General features: G+C 34.2%; 1 protein-coding gene across 1 annotated transcript in view; it reads left to right on the top strand.

Annotated features, from left to right (window-relative positions):
- The first annotated feature begins 3,013 nt into the window (after window positions 1-3,013).
- The window catches only part of LOC123543147 (uncharacterized), a 31,910-nt gene continuing 11,443 nt past the window's right edge, over window positions 3,014-23,480 (top strand). The window contains exons 1-3 of the mRNA XM_053531322.1: window positions 3,014-3,336; window positions 3,805-5,139; window positions 5,988-6,022. Of these exons, the coding sequence (XP_053387297.1) occupies window positions 3,843-5,139; window positions 5,988-6,022 (1,332 nt within the window). The 5' untranslated portion in view covers window positions 3,014-3,336; window positions 3,805-3,842. The remainder of the gene's footprint in view (window positions 3,337-3,804; window positions 5,140-5,987; window positions 6,023-23,480) is intronic.

Here is a 23,480-nt window from a genome sequence, read left to right as displayed (position 1 = left end):
CCTCACCCTTAGTTCCGAGTTAAAACCCTATCCTGGGAACACAGGAGCTATTTGTCCCATAGCTGGGGGTTTGTTCATAGGCATCAGGGCGTGTCCACAGACCGATGGGCTTGGCATGCCACAAGTCTGGGGGCAGACCTCCTCCGAGTCCCCTGCAGTTCTGCCTGAGGCCGCAAGGTGCTCAGTTACCGTGTGGCGCCAACTCGGAGGCACTGCAAAAGGGCTTGTCTGCAGAGAGGCTATGTACTGGCAGGGAAGACTTACGCACTCGGCTCCTTTTTCACCAGAAGGCTAGCCAGCGTTGGAGGCTGAAAGCGGAAGGTGACAAGCACACAACACACAGCACACCACGCTTGGCGCATCAGCAGACCAATGCCACACGGCGGTATATATAACACGATTTTACAGTGAAATTTGACAAATTTAAACTTCTCCGTAATTATATCATGTTATGCCATTAATTAATAACAATGACAAAGCAGTATATCAAACCATCTCTAATAATGACACTGGCTATTGACAATGACCTGTGGTAATAAAATTTAATAAAAATTACCCATATATCAATGCTAATTGTGATATACTTAAATGTAAACAGACTTTGACAATTACAACGGCTGACAATAGTCACAGACAATGGCTGCTGACAATGATTTTGTCAGTGTAATTAGATGCCAAATAATATATAAGCTATCGGGTAGATATCACTTCTTGTAATTATATCAATTTAATACAATACAGCATGATAAAAGTTACATGCATGGGTCTGTAGATGTTACGCTGATATTAGAAAGAAATATTTAAAAGCTTTTTATTATAGGCATCCATCAGTATATAAATTTATACAACTTTTAAATACAACTAACAAAGCAGAACTTATTCACCTATCCAGATATGTTAAAGAAGCTCTTACTATTAGAAATGCACTTTTAAATGTTGAACTCTAAATTTTCATGTTCATTCTCCATCAGATTATCATTATATGTGTTTAATCATATTCATTTTGTATCTATTGTTTGTAACTTGTCCTTTATTTCATGTTTGTTTTCACGTTGACAGTATATATGTGAAATACGTGAATTAGAGATGTACTACGTACAAGTCTGAATAAAATATCTGTTCTGTTCTGTTCTGTTCTTATCTTGTTTTGAATCGAAAATAACAAAACAAGACTCAGCAAAAAGACACATATAGCTAAACAGATAATATGCAATAACTACAATTTTATATTTTAGACTCATTACTAAGTTCCTTACTATTTTAACATTACCTGTATTAAATAGTTCTATGAGCTTCAACATATTTGGACGTCTCCAATGGTATTCGGTATATAGTGTTTTCTTAAGTCAGAATACATTGTACATTCTAAAACAAAATGGAACTCATCTTCTAAAATACTACAGCAGTTACATATTCTTTCATTTAACGGAATGCTAACTGTTTTTTTCCATCTTCCCGTTTCAGCATTTGAGCCGTGCCAGGAGAAAACCAACATAGTGGCTTTGCGACCAGGATGGATCTTCGCTTTCAAAGCCTATTGCATTTAAAGAAACCGTTAGCGAACTGTATGGATCCTGATCAGACTGCACGGATGCACAGGCTGGTCTGGATCGATGCTAGTCGCAAACCCACTATGTTGGTTTTTTCATGACGCGGCTCTATTTTAATCTATGAGAAGATACTCTTAACATTGAAACACTAATGCGAAATTTTCTAATGCTAATCAAGGTAAATAAGGTTGGAATTGAAAATTTGAAATACTTTATTAAAAGGAGGCTCTGCTAGAATCATAGCCGATTTTGTACATACTGATCTTTAATTCTTTGTTTAACCATACCGGTATTTCCAGCGCCATAGCCAATTCTCAGAAATAATGATTTGTCACAGCTAGAGCCCTTCGACTCAATAAATTCAAATTTATAAGACAGTAACCTAATATTCTCTATATGTATCGTGTAGTTGTCGCGCCCAAGTAAAGGGAGGTAATTTATTTATATAGAACCCGATAATTGCTGAAAATGATAGGTAGAAATAATTTGAATTTATTCTTCTTTCATTTTTGTAGCTGTACTCATAATTCCTAAATAAAAATATCCGATATATACAAAAATTGATTAAGTTTTGGGAGTAATATTTAAGGGCTAGTATATAATACATAATTTACTAGAAATGAATTTGAAAAACGTGAATAATTTTATTATTTTTGCAAACCCTGCTAGCTAGTAGGGCGTCTTAATTTATTGTTATACCTTTCATTTGTCTGCAATGATAAAATCCCATTACCCGAGTAAGAGATATTTTGACTATAAAAAACATTTTCAAACTGACACGTGACCAAGCAAAAGTGACTGTCAGGTCATGGGACCGCGCTGATATTTTGAATGTCATATGCCCGGGGCTATTAATTTTTACTGCTACAACTTTTTAGCCAAATGATTGCATCCCTTGTACACATATAGTTGTGACGTCACTATTCAATGTGTACGCAGGCGATTACCGCGCTAAAGATGAAACTGTTGAATAAGGTAAACTAAAAACATTTTAAAACTTTTTATGTAGTAAACTTTGGCCGTATATAATAGAATAATATATATATAGATAGATATATGGCAGCGTGTGTGACATTGATATTGTCAAAACTCGAATCAAAATGTCACCACTTGGCTTTCGCCACGGGTGACATTCTGCCTTCGGGTTGACAATATCAATGTCACACATGTTGTCATATGATATTAATATAATATCACATTCTAACTGACTTCGTTTTGCTTGCCAATGAAACGGGAGGCCGTTGGCTCGATTCCCGGCCGCGTCATACCAAAGACGTGAAAAATGGTACCAGAAGCTCCCTTGATTGGCGCTCAGGATTTAAAAGAGAAACCGGCTTCTCTCATATCTTCGTGGCGATGGATTTCATCAGGAATCAGGTGTCTAGGGTGATAGATATACGTTGTACAACTTGCTTCACAATCGACACAAATTTAGTATAATCTATACCTTTATAAGAGCGATAAGAACTGGAATGTACTTTATCGTTTACATGAAAACTGAAGTTGGATTATTTTTTTGACATAAATGATCATGTTCCGAGCGGAAACAGACACTCAACAAAGTTTTAACATAAACAAACCACTCAATTAAAACGCCACACGTGATTATTTTCCTTATTCAGACCTCGTTAAAACGTTCCTAACGAAGTGGCTCAAGTGTTTACTGAAATAATGCCTGTATATGTATAAGACCATTGAGCATCTATACCTTAATCACACCAGTTGTTATAAGCTGTGTTTTTATGCTAGAAATGAATAGATAAACGGATTTGCCTTAGCGTGATTGGTAAGTGTTTGAACGTCTATTTGAATTCTATTCGACCATAACGTTGTTAAGGAAATGTACCCGTAATGAGAATCGGCAATTTTCGTGCAATAACGTTTCATCCGTATGTAATTTCGGCATCTTTCGGCGGTCATATTAGAAACTGATTTCATAACGACAGGAGAATGCCGAAATCGAATTTGGAGAATACGTAAACAAACGGAAATTGTCGTTTATCATTACGGGACCACTACCATAAAACATTAGGACCCAGTTTCACAAAAACATTTAAATGTATTCTTGGCATAATTACGCCATTTTGGTTAAATTTACTTTCTTGAAGCAGATTGAAGTACATAATTCAATTAACGAACTTAAGTCATTTCGTTAAATCGGGCCAGTATTTATATTCGGTACTTATGTTTCGAATTCACAAAATAGTGAAAATAAATGTAAAAGGTTGATAATAACATATCATTTGAATTTCAGGTGTGGGCCAAGAAGAGCATTTAAGTCAAATTTTAACCATGTCATTTTCTGCGGTTACAACGGTGCTGTTAATTACTCTCCAGATCTTTGGATTTTACTGCTCTAATTCAAGACGCGTTATAGAAAGAATAAAGTATCTGGAAACTAGAATCAGTACAGAATCACAGTTCAGGGATGAAGAATACGCCGATATTATTGACAGACTTGATGAGATAGATAAACGATTGAATGCGTCCACAGAACAAAGAATAAGCTTTATTAATTCAGATCATAAAACAAGCAATGTGAACACAGAAACGGAAGATCATCTACGAAAGGACTTTATGAGAATTAGGACAGCTTTTCGCGAGGAGAAGTCTGAAACAGCAAGAATGCGTAGGCAAATTCCGAGAATAGAAAATGATTTAACTGCAGTTAAGCATGATTTGGAATATTATTGTACAATAAATGTAAACAAAACTGATGAGCTCATGTCAATGGTGGAAATATCAGACGACGTACGCAAATCCGACATGGAAAAGACAATTAATGAGATAAATGAGGTAAAGACAGCTTTAGAAAAGGACTTCAAAGGCACAGTAGAAGAAATTGAGGAAAGTATGCAATCAACTGTTAAAGAATTAAAAATATTAGAAGGTAACACAAGACAGGAAATTGCTGAAACCAAAGCAAAAGTTGAAAGAATTGAAAGTCTAGTAAGTCAGCTATCTGCCCGCCTTGAACACTTATTTTTACCAGACTCCTGCTATAAAACGTTAGGATCCGGTGTATATAAACTACAAAATGGACTCAATGTTTTCTGTGACCAAACCACTGACGGTGGGGGTTGGACTGTGTTTCAGAGAAGACAGAATGGTGAAGTTGATTTCTATCGTAACTGGAATGAGTATAAAAACGGATTTGGCGATCTGAATGGTGAATTTTGGCTAGGAAATGAACATTTGAGTATTCTTACAGCAACAGGAGATCATGAGCTGAGAATAGATATGGAGGATTTTGAAGGAAATAAGGCATATGCTAAATACAGTAAGTTCAAGGTATATCCGGAAGAAGACAAGTACAAACTGGAGGTGAGTGGATACAGTGGAAATGCTGGAGATTCTCTCAAGTATCATAATGGAATGGCGTTCACAACGTTCGACAATGACAATGATAAACACTCGTCACTAAACTGTGCAATATACTACCATGGTGCCTGGTGGTACAAAACTTGTTACCATTCCAATCTCAATGGACAGTATTTTAATGATCCTGGTAAAATAGATGACAAAGGAATCACCTGGCACTACTGGAAAAATAGCTATTACTGTTTGAAAAGTGTGGAAATGAAATTTCGTTAAATTAGTGGGTCCTCTTATATAGATTTGCTTAAGAAATGCTGAAGGAAATCGCGCCTTTGCAAAGTATAGTATGTTCAAGGTAGTTTTAATGCTATATTACAGAACCCACTTGACCTTTACATAATTCACGTTTTACACCACATATAGTGTGGACGCAAACGTTTTTATTTAAAAAATAAACCCAAGTTAATATAGGATTAAAAACGTAGTCTGAACACGGTATAGATATCATATGGCAGCGTGTGTGACATTGATATTGTCAAAACTCGAAACAAAATGTCACCACTCGGCTTTCGCCTCGGGTGACATTCTGCCCTCGGGTTGACAATATTAATGTCACACATGCTGCCATATAATATTTTTATAATATTGCATTAGTTCACAAGATCGTTGTAGTATTTGGTCATACTACAGATGTCACATATAGAATGGGCCATTCCATGAGAAAACCATTAAACGTAAAAATGTCTGCTAGTAATGCATGTATATATGGTGAATTAGGCAGATATCCATTGTATATAAACAGGTTTATTAGAGTAATCAAATATTGGATAAAAGTAATCAACTCAGATAATTGTATTATGAAGGCATTATATGAGCCGTGCCTTGAGAAAACCAACATAGTGGCTTTGCGACCAGCATGGATCCAGACCAGCCTGCGCATCCGCGCAGTCTGATCAGGATCCATACTGTTCGCTAATGGTTTCTCTAATTGCAGTAGGCTATAAAAGCGAAGCCACTATGTTGGTTTTCTCATGGCACGGCTCATATTTTGAGACTTTAAAAGACAGTAATAGCGAGAAAAGAAATTGGGCATATAAATGTTAAATCATTGTTATACAGATCATGGTTACGGATATGTGTGGGAGAATCCATCAGTAATTGTTCAAAAGCTATTTCCAGCTATATTTATCCAAAGACTAATTGATATGTTCAGACAAGAGTGGCTAGACTAGCCACTAAACTGATAATAATGTATTTCTACATTTTCCTTTTCTTGAAGAATTTAATTTCATAGTGACAAAAGCCAGTCTGTTTAAGAGATTTTTCACAGAGGAATGATGCTGAAATTATATGATATTGGGTATAGAATATAGACTGGCTCAGTTCACTACATTTAATCATAAAAATGTAAAAAAAAGATATAACATAGTCTTGGAGCTAGTCTAAAGAGTGGCTTGAGAACCAACAAAATAATAGAACATTATCGCTATACAAACATTTGAAGAAGGATTTTATGTATGATTTTAAGTTATCTTAATTCAGTGAACAGTAAATATTACAGAAGATTACTAATAAGACACATACGCATATAATAGAATAGAAACAGGCAGATATGGTAGAACAGGATAGAGAGAAATCAAAGACTATGTTTAATATGTGACAATAGAAGTTCTGACATAGAAGATGAATACCACAGTAATATTTGTATAATATGTACAAAATACAGCGCATTAAGAAAACGTTATGTTGCAAAGAAATAAAGAAGAAATCCTAGTATGTGGAAATTTATTGAACTATTGAACTCAACAGATAGAAAAACTTTCCTTTTATATCAAAAATGCCTTAAATACACTAGTACGATCTGCCACTATTAATAATATTTTGTAATTATGAGATAGAAATATGTTTACTATGTTTTATTTTAATGTGTATATATATATTTTGGTAGATCTACTTCTACAAAAAAAGTTTTATGAAAATGTATTATGCTATGTGCATTGATGTAGCCAACAATATTATTTTGATATTATTTTTGTTCATCCTAAATACTATAATTAATAACACTAGATCTATACCCCAGAAAGTTATAATATCTCAAGTTTTTAATTTGTGAAATAAACTATTCTTCTTCTTCCACATTTATCGTGTAGCTGTCGCGCCGAATAAAGGGAGGTAATTTATTTATAAAGAACCGAATAATTGCTGAAATGATTGGTAGAAATAATTTAAATATATTCTTTTTTCATTTTTGTAGCTATACTTGTAATTTCTAAATAAAATTATTTGATATATACAAACATTTATTTAGTAGATTCTATTGGAAGTAATATTTGAAGGCTAGTATATAATACATAATTTACCAGAAATGAACTTGAAAAACGCGAATAATTTCATTATATTTGCAAATCTTTCTAGCTAGTAGGGCGGCTCATTTATATTTTTTTAGCAATTTCAAAGGGCAACATTCAGTCACATATCAAAGAAACAAACATATTGAATCAAAAGACTTTACAGTAAGGTGTTGATGATACATGTCAATCAACATGGAAAATAAGAGACTTAGAAGATTTTGAAGAACTAATTTTAAAATCGAATTGGAAAATTTGGTAGCAAGGTCCTAATGACAAATGCCAATCACTTTGACCTTCCTTAATTCTTGAGGCCACCCAAAATGTCTTGATAATACATGCAAACAGTATAGATGTGATTATCACATACAATTTTACAAGTTTATTCATATAAATTCCAGAAGGTCTTAGACCCAAGAGGACATGTGATGCATTATATGGCGGTATCCACATTGTTGAATACCGGATGGCTGTGTAGTCATAGCGATATTGCATGGTGCTGTGGTTCGTTAAAAGAGTGCCAATGGCCCAGCACCTCTGTCTTCAACTCTCTAGGTTTCTTTCGGGGTTACCTCACCCTTGGTTCCGAGTTAAAACCCTATCCTGGGAACACAGGAGCTATTTGTCCCATAGCTTGGGGTTTGTTCATAGGCATCAGGGCGTGTCCACAGACCGATTGGCTTGGCATGCCACAAGTCTGGGGGCAGACCTCCTCCGAGTCCCCTGCAGTTCTGCCTGAGGCCGCAAGGTGCTCAGTTACAGTGTGGCGCCAACTCGGAGGCACTGCAAAAGGGCTTGTCTGCAGAGAGGCTATGTACTGGCAGGGAAGACTTACGCACTCGACTCCTTTTTCACCAGAAGGCTAGCCAGCGTTGGAGGCTGAAAGCGGAAGATGACAAGCACACAACACACAGCACACCACGCTTGGCGCATCAGCAGACCAATGCCACACGACGGTATATATAACACGATTTTACAGTGAAATTTGACAAATTTAAACTTCTCCGTAATTATATCATGTTATGCCATTAATTAATAACAATGACAAAGCAGTATAATAAACCATCTCTGATAATGACACTGGCTATTGACAATGACCTGTGGTAATAAAATTTAATAAAAATTACCCATATATCAATGCTAATTGTGATACACTTAAATGTAAACAGACTTTGACAATTACAACGGCTGACAATAGTCACAGACAATGGCTGCTGACAATGATTTTGTCAGTGTAATTAGATGCCAAATAATATATTAGCTATCGGGTAGATATCACTTCTTGTAATTATATCAATTTAATACAATACAGCATGATAAAAGTTACATGCATGGGTCTGTAGATGTTACGCTGATATTAGAAAGAAATATTTAAAAGCTTTTTATTATAGGCATCCATCAGTATATAAATTTATACAACTTTTAAAAACAACTAACAAAGCAGAACTTATTCACCTATCCAGATTTGTTAAAGAAGCTCTTACTATTAGAAATGCACTATTAAATGTTGAACTCTAAATTTTCATGTTCATTCTCCATCAGATTATCATTATATGTGTTTAATCATATTCATTTTGTATCTATTGTTTGTAACTTGTCCTTTATTTCATGTTTGTTTTCACGTTGACAGTATATATGTGAATTACGTGAATTAGAGATGTAAGTACGTACAAGTCTGAATAAAAGATCTGTTCTGTTCTGTTCTTATCTTGTTTTGAATCGAAAATAACAAAACAAGACTCAGCAAAAAGACACATATAGCTAAACAGATAATATGCAATAACTACAATTTTATATTTTGGACTCATTACTAAGTTACTTACTATTTTAACATTACCTGTATTAAATAGTTCTATGAGCTTCAACATATTTGGACGTCTCCAATGGTATTCGGTATATAGTGTTTTCTTAAGTCAGAATACATGGTACATTCTAAAACAAAATGGAACTCATCTTCTAAAATACTACAGCAGTTACATATTCTTTCATTTAACGGAATGCTAACTGGTTTTTTCCATCTTCCCGTTTCAGCATTTGAGCCGTGCCAGGAGAAAACCAACATAATGGCTTTGCGACCAGGATGGATCTTCGCTTTCAAAGCCTATTGCATTTAAAGAAACCGTTAGCGAACAGTATGGATCCTGATCAGACTGCGCGGATGCGCAGGCTGGTCTGGATCGATGCTAGTCGCAAACCCACTATGTTGGTTTTCTCATGACGCGGCTCTATTTTAATCTATGAGAAGATACTCTTAACATTGAAACACTAATGCGAAATTTTCTAATGCTAATCAAGGTAAATAAGGTTGGAACTGAAAATTTGAAATACTTTATTAAAAGGAGGCTCTGCTAGAATCATAGCCGATTTTGTACATACTGATCTTTAATTCTTTGTTTAACCATACCGGTATTTCCAGCGCCACCCAATTCTCAGAAATACATCATAGCAATCTAGGAGAAATTCCCTCTCTACCCTTGTCCTATAACTGAATAATGATTTGTCACAGTTAGAGCCCTTCGACTCAATAAATTCAAATTTATAAGACAGTAACCTAATATTCTCTATATGTATCGTGTAGTTGTCACGCGCCCAAATAAAGGGAGGTAATTTATTTATATAGAACCCGATAACTGCTGAAAATGATCGGTAGAAATAATTTGAATTTATTCTTCTTTCATTTTTGTAGCTGTACTCATAATTTCTAAATAAAAATATCTGATATATACAAAAATTGATTAAGTTTTGGGAGTAATATTTAAGGGCTAGTATATAATACATAATTTACTAGAAATGAATTTGAAAAACGTGAATAATTTTATCATTTTTGCAAACCCTGCTAGCTAGTAGGGCGTCTTAATTTATTGTTATACCTTTCATTTGTCTGCAATGATAAAATCCCATTACCCAAGTAAGAGATATTTTGACTATCAAAAATATTTTCAAACTTTTTGACACGTGACCAAGCGAAAGTGACTGTCAGGTCATGTGACCGCGCTGATATTTTGAATGTCATATAAGGTCAATTAACTGCTGTATACCATTTTCAGTATTCACTTTGATTACCGCACCCCTTGGTCGTTTACAGAACAGAACAGAACATATACTTTATTGACTTGTACATAATACATCGTCATACATACATATCAATATAAAAAAAATATAAATACAATGTAGTCTCGTGATTAAGGAGGTAAATATGCATATTGTTGTAAATACAACAGACAGGTTAATGAGGATGGTTGTATTTAAATTACATGTGACATAGACATTCTCACAGACATTGCGTGTTTTATATATCTGGATAAATTAATCATATCATTTCTATTTTCTGATTGCAATAATTGTACAAATTTAAACATACTTGGTCTACAGTAATAATATTTTTTGACATATTTCTTTCTCAGCTCCGAATAAGATGGACATTTCAAAATAAAATGGAATTCGTCTTCTATATCTTGCATATTGCAGTACTGACATAAACGTTCATTTCTAGGAATTCTATTTCGCGCATAACGACCTGTTTCTATTCTTAACGAGTGGGCAGATAATCTTATTTTACAAAGATATGTTTTCAGCTGAGTTGGTAGAACATCTAAATATTTCTCATACCCAAAAGAAGTTTTAACATTATCATATAACTCTAGAACTCCACTACGTCTCTTGTCTGACTGCCACTGTTGAACAAAACAATCGATAATTCTTTGCTTAAACATGAAAATAAACTCTTTATTAACCAAATTAGGCTGTTCCCACACATATAAGAAACCATATTCACTTAATAACTGTTTTACATTCGACACCCAGTTCTTTTTTCCCTTTAATATAATCCTCATATGATATTTGGTACACTTTATGCAAAATCAAATTATCTGTATTCAACAACTTGTACCAGTAATTGATAATTCTCATATAACGTGAAATATACAGCGGATACCTTCCAAGTTCTCCATAAATACCAGCTGTGCATGTACTTGATTTAACCTTTAAAATACTTTTACAAAATTTTTAAATGTATCCTTTCTATTTCTTTAGATTTACTAAAGCCCCAAACTTCAGAGGAGTATCCTAATATCGATCCAACAAAGGAATCAAACAGTTGGCAAAGTACATTAGGTTTCAATTTATATTTACGACATTTACTTATTAGAACATTCAATACTTTTAAAGCTTTCCCAACAAGCTGTTCTTGGTTTAGAGCAAAGCTACCAGTGTAATTGAAAACTGTTCCTAAGTAATTAAAATCACTAACAACTTCTAATGATTCTCCATTGTATGTAAAAGATTCATTACGTAATACCGGACCTCTTTTTCTAAATACCATGACCTTTGTTTTTTCAATATTTACTTCTAAGCCCCACGTGTTACAATAACAACACAATGAATCTAATTTTTTCTGCAACTCTTTGGGAGAATTTCCTAATAATACCATATCATCTGCAAATAATAACAGAATAAGAACTATTTCGTCTATTAATAATCCTGACTCTAAGGTATCCTGTAAATATAATTCTAAGTCCTCTACGAAAAGGGAAAAAAGGATCGGTGACATTACCTCCCCCTGACGTAAACCGACAGCATAATGGAAATATTCAGAGTAGCTATTGCATGATCGTACACATGACTTAACTTTTTGATATATGTCCCTGATTATACGGAGAACTTTTCCTTGTATACCACTTTTATACATCTTTAACCACAGTGCATCTCTATTCACCGAATCAAATGCCTTTTTTAGATCAATAAAGCAACACAACAGACGTTTGTTTTCATTTAAATACTTTTGCACAATGGAAGATAAAATATACAATGCATCAACAGTAGATTTCCCTTTTCTAAATACAAATTGGGCATCTGAAATTACATTATTATCTTCACAAAAAGTACAAATTCGTTTATTTATAACAGATGTAAATACTTTGGACAGACAACTGACTAACGTAACTCCTCTATAATTATTCACATTGGACTTATCTCCCTTTTTATGTATCGGTATAACGACGCCCTCCATCCATTTATCAGGAAAATAACCACTATCTAAAATTGCATTAAAATTGTCACAAATATGCGCAGCTAGGATATCAATGCTTTCCAAAAAATATTCATTCAATAGATTATCACTACCTGGTGATTTCTCACGCTTGAGGGATCTTACAACATTAATTAATTCCGAAGCCGTTATTCTACAATCTAACTCTTCAAAACTACAGTCAAGATTGTCGAAATTATTATTTGAAACAAAATCATTTGCTTCAACGTTTCCTGTTTGTAAAATTTCTCCACTTAACTTCGAAAAGTACTCATAAAAGTCTTCCATTGGTATATTACCGTTATTTCTACTTTTGCTTTGCTTAAAATATTTCCAAAATTCTCTAGGTTTAGAACGCCGAAGATTTTCTATGTCCTGTATTTTTTTCTGTTCAAATTGTCTACGTTTTTTCCGGATAAGATTTTTGTAATTACTTTTGCTTAGCCAAAATTGCTCCCTGCTAAAATCTGATTTACTAGCATTAAAAACCCTCAGCGCTTCCTGATACACACGTTTTGCTTCTAAACATTCAGCGTCAAACCATTCCTTATTATTACAACAAAAGTCAGAAAATTCCGGACTGCCATGGGCTACATACTGTTTACAAAAAAGTGGATCTGCAACATCTCGGATAATTTCGGTAAATTTATATACAAGATTATTGACAGAAGATCTATTTTCTATCACTAAGCTATCAGTCAAATGATTCAAGTCGGACAACTTAGAAATAATACCAGCCCTAAAGGCGTTTTTCAAATTACTGTTCCACTTATATATAACGTTATTTCTTTCCTCTTGTGTACATACATTTACGGTACAATTTAAAGAAAAAGACAGTGGTGCATGATCGCTCCATTCATTGAAAGACTGAACATTAAAATCACAAATGTTACTAAAATTACTTTCTTTTGTCAATAAATAGTCTATCACGGACGCTCCGTGCCTAGAGGCATATGTATACATTCCACAACCTTGATCACTTCATAGACGACCGTTAGCTATTCTCAAGCTAGAAGATTTGCAAAGGTCAAGAAGCTTTATCCCAAAACCGTTACATGTTTTATCTTGTGAGGCCCGTATAAGTGGGGTGTCAGGAACATAGTTATCAAAGTCAATATCAACAATATATCTATCACATTCAATAAAATCGTTTCTTATGCCGACCCTGCTGTTCAAGTCACCTGTTATATACACTGCACCGACACAGTCAAAATCTGAGATATCATCCTGCAACAACTCAAAAAGATCAACACTAGAAATATTATAAGCTGGTGAGTCCTCGCCCCACATATAAAGCCCGCACAAGTAAACATCTTCTTCCATATTAAAAAATTTTTTGTCTAGTTTCAACCATATTATCGTGTCACAATGATTGCGGACTATTTCAATGCCATCTTTAATCGTATCCTTATAATAAACTGCTACTCCACTACTTGCCCGCTTAGCATTACGATTTTGAAATTTACGGAAGAAGTTGTGTGAAATATATCCATTTAATTCCAGGTTACTGTCCGAATACGCCCACGTCTCGAATAGAAAAATAATATTGTTCTTGGAAAGTATATTTACAAAATCGTCTGTTTCTTTTTTAACATCTGAAAGCCCATTTACATTCCATGATAGAATTCGCAAAACATCCTCTTCGTTTCCCTACTTACTGTCAACTTTAACCTGCTCCCCATCGATGTATAGCTTATCATAAGAAAGCCACGCCCTTTTCCCGTCCTTTTTGGCCTGCTTCAATTTTGGTAATAATTTTTTCCGTACTTCAACTATTTCCCTTGGTAACTGCTCGTGAACTGAAAATTCCGTCCCTTGTAACGCTTTCCATTGCCTTCTAGTTAACTCTTTCTCTTTGTACTCCGTAAATTTCGCCACGATACTCCTAGATTTTCCACGTTTTGCGTCGCCCTTTTGCCCCATTCTGTGAACTCTATCGAATTTAATGTTAGCTACGATGCCTTTGGCTATCTTCATTTTGTTTTCCATAAAATCACGCACTGTTTTTTCCGCGTCCTCCGTAACCCCCGGTTGCGCCTCCGGTATATTTTCAAATATTAGATTGTTCCGCATTGATTGCGACTGGAGGTAAACAATCTCACTTTTCATGGCCTCTTTCTCCTTTTCTAATTGGATCACCTTACTATTAACTACACCAAGGGAAAAATCCACACATTCTGCTTTATCTTCTTCCGTAGACAATCGTTCATTAAGCTGTTTATTATGGTCCCCTATGTATGTCCATATTTTGGTAATTTCTTTTTCAACGTTTGTCATTTTTTTCTCCACTGAGTCTAAAACTTCCAACTTTTTATCAATTGTTGACAAATAAGCCATAATATCCGCATTTGTAGGTCCAGATGGATTATTTTTGGCTTTTTCGGAATTATCGGCCGCTGCTTGACTCATGTTTTTCTCGTGGTTACTATTTTGACAGGAATCAATATTTTTTGGACACTTTATATCCGAGGAACTACCACTTTCTTCATCAAAAATTGTCTCCAGATTAAATACACAATCTGCATCCCAGTCATCAAAAAGAACAGAGTTAGTTTGCTGTAGAACATTACTTAAACATACCCCATCTGGCGAATCAGAATACTTTCCCGCTTTAAGTGTAGTGCCATTGTTTACACTGTTATCGCTTTTCTCTCCGCTTCTCTTTTTTCGACCCATATATCCGCTAGCTTTTCTACACAATGTTACATATTTATCTTATAACTTGTTTTCACATCAATTTTAAATATATTTTTTGATAATTCAAAGTTTTTAACCAAAAATCCATCAGCTTGAAATTTTCACCTGTTTTCACCTGATCACGTGACTCTTTGACGTTTTACACAGGTACTGGTCTATTGTAAACATTTTTTTTTAAAAAAGCTTTTTTTTTGTCACAAATGTACTGCTTATACGGTAAATGGGAAAAAATCCGGTCACAGATTTTCATATAAATTGACACGGTAAACTACTCTCATTTAGGCATGTATAACAAATGAAGTAGAAAATGGTGATGTTGTAACTTTCATGGGGGAGGGGGTTTCGCCCATATGCTAACAACATAAATCTATCGCAATATGTTTTAAATTTATAAATATTTTGTTGATAGTAAAACAGTTGTGTTTCTGATGTTAGGATTTGACATAAAGATCTTGTGTTAGTAAAGCTTATATATTTTCAAATGTTGACCTGTTCTAAAATAAGTATATGCAAATAAAATATGTTTTATCTACTAAAATAAATCCGCTTTAGACTTTAAGTTTTGTATCTTATCAGCAAAATGTCTACATATCAGCAATTTAAATGACGATTTGTCCCTTTTTTATCAACGAATTCTGAGGAAGTGTATGGATTTATTTGTAGCTAGGATAGTCAAATGTTTCAATAAAATATATCAAATACATGTATCATTTATCTTAATTACAGGAAAAATGTAATATGATGCGAAGATTTGTTTTCTAATTTTAGTGGGAATGGATTTTTTTTTCGCATCATTATCTTATCTAACTAAATTGATGCTAACATAAAACAGATGTGGTAGTAATTGCTTCAAAGTACCATCTGGCTTTTGATATTATCTAAAGGTAGTTCCGAAAGTTTGTTTTACTTGAAATCAAGGCTTTATGTAATTTATCTGAATAACGTGAAATACAATCTGAATCCAGCGTACGGAAACCTAAACAGAGTGCCAAGGGTACTGAGTATCTTAATGCTATCTGAAACAAACAAGATTAAACCCAAGTTAAAGCATACCAAAAGTTCCTTCTAGGGCACATCTATATAAATACAAGTACAAAAGTTGCTGCAAGATGCAGCAAAAGGAAACTCCGCGCCAAACAAAGCAGTGTATGTAGTATTGATAGAACAGGGGATGATATAACGATACCTGTGTCTTTGTTGCAGACCCTAGGCAAACAGACATTCTGATGGGGTTTCATGAATGCTGGAGAAAAAACATTGTCTTTATAGTTTGAGCCGGATTTTTATTGTTGTATTTAGTGACCTAAATACTGACTAATCATGACCAATTGACTTCTAATTTTTTTGTATATGGAATCAGAAGGGTCTAATACGTATCAGTTGTTCCAGATGGAATGAAATGTATTGTATACACAAGGTTGTGCTTATATTCAGACTTCCGTAGTTGTTCATCCGGAGTGACTGAGTTTCAAACTTCTCTCAGATGTTATCAAGACCATTATTCTGATAAATGTCTAATCAGGAATGTGGGCTCTATATGATACTTTTAAGTTAAAAAATTAGGAAAGACTAAGATGTACAATGAATGAAACACAACAAACATCATTTTATCCCGCCTAGGGGCGTGAAACTAACAGTTTGATAGGACCAAAAAATTATAACACAAGTGTTATATGTTGACGATTACGTTGTTGTATTTACTTATATGATATTGTTGTTGTTGTTGTTTTCTTCACCTCCTCCTTTGGAGAACAGCTTCTGGATACGCAGCAATGAATATTGACTAAACAGTTTGCTACTATAAACACCTTTACCACTTTATAAATACAGTCATATACTGATCAACTAGTATTTTTCGAAAGACAAACGGTCAGTGTAGTGCAATCAGCCACCTCTCAAGAAAGACCATTGTTCTAATATTGCTAAAGAACCTACATTGAGATAATAGAGCAAGGATACTTTAAAATGCAGGTCACCTTGGTTCAAAGGCCAGCTTTTTGCCTTATTGTTAGGTGACATTTATAAAAGGTTTCACTATGATTACGCATATCAAACACATAAATGCTTAACTTGAAAAACTAATCAAAGTAGATCTATAAAACTAAAATTCGAATATGCTTTTCTCTGTTAAAACACACATACGCTACAATGGCGTCACGTTAACGTGCGGTAACGTCAGTGTTTTTGTTCCGACCAAGAAAGAACGCTTCTATATTTTATCTACTGTTTTAGATTAAGGGCAAATTAGAATCCAAAACATTTATAGCAAAATCGTGTTTTAACACTCGGGCGGTATACGTCGTACAAATAATTTCACTCGGACTACGCCTTCGTGAAATTATTATGCCCATCGCATAACCGCCCATCGTGCATAAATACTGTTAAAACACTCTTTTGCTATATAAATTGTGTCTTAGAAATAAGACACTGTTTATGAATGTTTGTGTTCCAAATGTACGTACTGTGTAATAAGGTTGTTGTTGATTACCGAAAGAGTAATGTAGTATGTTTAAACAAAATAATATCCCTATGGGTAATATGTGCATTTTCCACTCAGATTTCAAATATAATGTGTTAATTAAATGCTGATGATATAAGTAATAACTATGAGGTTAAATATTCTAGTTGTTAGTAACAAACATATAAGTTCGATCTCGTGTTTTGAGCCGTGACTAATTTATGCAGGATAGTTGATTCGCCAAAAAGGGTGGGAACATAATTTATGTAATACATAGTAAAGCGGTACAAGTTGAAGCGGTACAAGTCGATGAACGTAATCGAATGCATGGCCCAAAGGATATGGCGATGGCTTTAACAAACTTGCTTTCCGAGGTTCGAGCCTTGGCCAGTAAGTTCATACTTTTTAATTTTTCTAATCTTTTGTTTCAATAAACATTGTACGAGAAAGTTGTGCAGTTCATTGAATCGATTAGTTAATTATGTGCTAGCTAGTCAAAAATACTTGCCTGTTAGTCTTTGTTACCTTGCAATGGCTTCAACACGTTACAAATATAGTGATGATTAAAAATATAGAAACAATGAAAAAACAAGTCAAACATTATTATTAAAATATATAAAATGGTTTTCAAAATGAGTCTTCAAAGATTCTTGACTAAAATAAAAGTAATGTATACTAGAGAAAAACTGCGGCAGTAATATGGGCTTGAACTCGCACCTCACGGTTTGTAACCATTGTAAACGCTCTACCAACTGCGCCAGTGATATAATCAAGTTCATTGAAAACAAAACATATATATCACACTAATGGGAATTGATTGAAACTTAATACAATTGTTCACTGTCATGATCTGACATTCGGTGAACATTTTCCATAACTGTACTTTGCATTTTTACAGAATTATGCCCCTTTTTTAGCTTAGCAGTGTTTTTGGCTAAGTTTTTGTATATAAGCTGGTATCTTAGTACCCACTTATGGGAATGGATTGAAACTTCACACAATTGTACATTTGCATGAGCTGATATGCACTGTACAGGTTCCGTAACCCTGTTTTGTAATTTTAAAAAATTATGCCCTTTTTTTTACTTTAATGTTCATTCATATTTGACAAGGCTGTCGAATAGTCGAGCATAGCTGTCCTCCGACAGCTCTTGCTAACTTTATTTGGTCACAGATAGATTCAAAATTTCCCTACCGCATCTTATATTCAAAATTTCCCTACAACATCTATCTGCAGCTAGTCACAGATGGATTCGCAGTTTCCTCATGCTTTTTAATTTTATGTAAGTAACCTTTTTAAGTTATGCCAACATTTAAGGATTTTAATAGTTTTATGTCGGTGACTTAGTCATCTTACTGAATATTAGGTTTTAGAATAAGAAAATGTGTCTCTTATATTTCTGTATAGAAAGGCATACGTATTTTTAAAATAGTGCAATATTGTAATGTTTTATTATGTGATACGTATGAAGAGACATAAAGAAACTATTTGACTTGACTTAACTATCAACTTACTCTGTGGAGATTTTTCAGCCAAGTATGGACCGAATACCGATTTATCCCAATTGAAAAAGTGTATCATTCCGTCGCGACTCAAAACACGCGGTGGAACTATACATTACTAACATTCAATTGTTGTTAAATAGCGCATTTTAATATTACAAAATATTATCCCCTTGTCGTTTTAAGTAACGGACCGTCATCCCTAGCAATACCATGTAGACTATCTTATCGGCTACGGGGAGAGTAGTAGCTTTTATAACAGTAAATCAATACAAAAACACACAGGTCTCCTTGATCTTATTTCTTTCTGTTAATTTTCATTTGCTAACTATAATAATTATATTTAACGAAGATTCAAGACTAACATAAATAATAGATACAGTATTTCAAATAAATAATTCAGATACTTTATTGCTTAATTACATCCCTTTATTCCCTTTTACAAGAACCTGTAACTTTCTATAAGTAGTGCATGTTTTTTAAAAACCTGCTCCAGTCCTACCTTTTAACCTTAAATTGTCACTGAAAAAGCATGAAAATCCTGAATGAACAGTGACGCCTGTCACAATAGAGACTATTTTATATAAAATTCTATATAAAATACATGTGGTTTTGCGTGCTAAAGTGTGGCGCGTGGCCGTTAACTGTTATCTATTGTAATCATGGGTCGCATACACACAATAGAATTTTAATAGCCGCGGAGCAGGGCTTTAAGTAGAAAGTATGTACCCCAGTTATTACGAGTCTACGTCGATTGTATTGTTTTAGTAAACGTCACTTCCGTGATTCCATATAACGTTACTTATATTGTTAGCCCGAATAATTGCAAAATATGTAGTAGTCTAAGAATTGTGTATGTGACTTGATAAAGGCCATGGGCCGAAGCGTTGTCGCAATTAGTGATGATAAAAGTTACGATAAATGATTTCCAAAGTTTTGTTTAAACTAATTTAATAATATATAGTATCAATAAAGATAAGACAATAGAAAAGTTTAAAAATTAGCATAAATTAACTTTAAAAAGCAGTAATCCGGAATTTCGTTAGAATAAAAGCTCTATACCTCCTATCATAGATAATTAATGTGGCAAAAAACAATATCATCAATATAATAAATCAATATTTAAAATAAAGTAGAAAGTAAAATTATTACACACGAAAAAGGAAACCTTCTTTCTGGCGCATTCATCAAACTGAAAAAGAAAGGAATTTCCAAAGTGATGTCCGACACAAATTGCATTCTTTTCCGCACTTTGATTTCTTTCCGGCTTATTTATTCTTGTGAAACGTATTTTTCTCGTTTGCGTTGTTAAATCTGATTCCATTTATACTGACCAGAGCAGACATTTAAATAAAAATTTGAAATTTTGCAAATCGAAAGGAAAAAATCTTCATTTACGACATACACTGCCCACTGCACTCAAATAAAGCCATCACAAATACTCCGCGCCTGTGGGCGCGGAGAATGTAAAATTTTGGTTGCAATGTCTGTTTTATACTGCCAAAAATACCAGGTATGTATTTACGCTAGTTATTTAACATAAATTGTTAAATCCAACAACAAATTAAATACGTTACCTCTTTCAGTAAAGTAAATACGGCAATAAGACATTGACCTGGTTAATGTATTATGATTCCATGTGTGAATTCTTGCAGATAATTAGAGGGTCACAGTGGGGTTTATTTTCACATATTAACCATGCATTTGAAGGTAATGTAGTTGTTTACATTTAAATTTGCTGATATATGTCTATCTAGTGAATGTACATATGTTATGTTCAGGAGGAAATAAAAGAATCAATTAATCATCCTCGGGTTTAGTATTGTGTAAGTCGCCTCAATTGAGAAAGAATAGTTTAACGTCAGAGGTTATTTCTAAGGTCACGGAGTTTCATTGGCCAGCTTGTAATTACAACAGCTTTCGGCATCAGTAGCTCAGTCAAGTGTGACTTATTGAATTAAGATATTCCTTCTTAAGAGAAGGAATAATAATATTCTAACACGACGGGATTTATTTTCCTATTGAAAAGAAGACCAAGACAGTACGTTATACAGCAATATAATCACTGTAAGTACGTCGCATTTATTACGTCATTGCGTCAAACGTCATACCGGTGCGCCGGAAAAGAAAATCACATATAACATACTAATATCCGGCAACTCCAAACAATAATTTTATTCAACGACAAATCACCTTTTGGGATATATTATTTCTTAAACACAAATGTGTGCACGTTAAATAATTCCAAATTATGTCATATGACACATAACTTCGAATTTGGCACGCCATGGGCTAGAAACCGCGCTGCTGGTGTAGAATTCTTTTAAATGAGGAAGGTTTATATAAGGTCAGTGATTCTACACAGCTGACAGCCAATGCCCCGAGGGAATGCACTAGGGACAACCTGGTGTTTTCCTCCGCCATCAATGCTGCAGAATCGCCATCCAAGCAAGCTTTAGATATCAGGCCGATATTGGACCGACATCGTTTTCAGTATCGACCCGACATCAGTGCAAAGTTGACGTCATGTCGTTCTGATATTCCCATACCGATATTGGACCAGATGGAAAAAATACTGTAGGGCCTATATCACGGAAAAGCTATATAGGTCCGATGTTATTTTTGTAATGGTTCAATATCGGCTGATATTGGAAACAAATACGAACAATATCTCGCCAACTTTGCTTAACCGATGGCGGGTCGATATAGAAATGTGGTGTTTGTCTGAAGTTGCAAGCCAGATCAGTCTGATGACGGCTCGAATTAAACAGATTGATTGAATAATTCTTCCAGATATGATACCGATATCAAAATAAAAGGGTTGCAAGGTTTAATGTGTGATTTGTTACGTTTAGAAATGAAGAAAACACCATTTAATCTTAATCAAATTTACGCGTATTTTATGCAGATCTTTGTGGTTATACCATCTTCAAATTCAAAAGAAAACAAAATCATCAAAGAATTAATGTTCCAATAACATAGCCGTGTCGGTCAAATACTCATGGAAATTATACCGTTTTAAAGACATTAGTAAGACATATTTGTCTAACTGTTTGACAGTGGATCTAAATGGTCGGCGGACATTCCTTCAATGTAATGACCGAGGTCATGATTCTATGAAGGTTTCATCTTAAACAGAATCGGAGATATTATTTGCTATCTAAAATATTGTGCTTCTGGAGTGTTGGTAGTTGTAAACCATTGAATTTCTAATACAAGTAATGAGTTTTACTGTTAGTCAAATGAAACCATGCATACTTACTACAGTAGGAATTCATTGGACTATTATGTAGTGAGTTAGTAATGACAATCGGCAAATTCCCTACTATTTCGGCATTCTCCGTTTTGTAAGGAGGGCCATTATATTTACGCCTGAGAAATGTTGAATTACCTAACGAGAGTATTTGTCTACATAATCCCACAGAAATTGCCGTGTGTCTTAACGAGTCCACTACTTTAAGCAAATGATATTTTATAATACAAAAATGTGCATCGTATGTGAATTATATTTCGTGGTATAGAGGCTTTACTTTTTTCATCGTTGTTCTCATTGCAGAGCTGGATCAGACGTCTGCGCATGTCCGGAAGTGATTATCAAATTTAGCGCACGGCAAAAATACGCATTTAGTGCATAATGATGTATACTATACTGACTAAAGGTTAGGTTTAGTATTACCATGGCTACAAAACATACACATTAAAGATACTTAACATTCAAATCGCTTGAATCCGGTATATACTGGACTCTATAATTTACAAAGGCGCTCCAGATCTGCATTGAGTCACAACACGAAGCAAGAAGGCATGTTCTGACACTATTTATTCCAGTCCAGTTGCGATCAGATACTATGTTACAACTAAAAACATAACTATAAATAGAACTAAATAAAAAATAATAAGTTCAACACTAATTTTTGTAACTTGTCGAAAACTAAAATTAATATCAATATCGGCTAATATCGGAAACAAATACGACCAATATATCGCCAACTTTGCTTAACCGATGGCGGGTCGATATAGAAATGTGGTGTTTGTCTGAATTTGCATGCCAGATCAGTCTGATCGAACTGTATAGATTGACTGAATAATTCTTCCAAAACCGTGTTGGTTTATGAATTTTCAACATCATAGTTTTCGTACATTAACAAATGAGTTCAGAGGTAAAGCATAAAACCGATATTGCAGGTGAGAAAAGTTAAGTATCAAACCAAAGTTATACATAAATATAGAAATAGGAATATATGAATACAGCTAAAATAGTAAAAATAACAGAGGATCAGAAAGGAAAAACGATAGGAAAAAGAATAGTATCTGAAAAAGTCTTCATTAGGATTAAAATCCTCATACAAAACTGAACAAAAATGTTAAGTCCAAAAGGGGCATAACTTAGTAAAAACGCATGATAGCTGTGAAATTGTAAAATGAAAAATTTGCACGTCGTGAAATGCTGACTAAAACATGTTATATTTTTTTATTTTACATAGAAAATAGTAGCTGAGGTATTTAATACCTACTAACATATGAGACCTCCCCAGTGCATGCCAGATTATCCCAGTAAAGTTTCAATACCACCTTACATA

The sequence above is a fragment of the Mercenaria mercenaria genome, chromosome 19, assembly GCF_021730395.1.
Source record: "Mercenaria mercenaria strain notata chromosome 19, MADL_Memer_1, whole genome shotgun sequence".
Lineage (NCBI taxonomy): Eukaryota > Metazoa > Mollusca > Bivalvia > Venerida > Veneridae > Mercenaria > Mercenaria mercenaria.
Note: the sequence above shows the minus strand (reverse complement) of the source record. Positions and strands in the feature narration are given on the sequence as shown.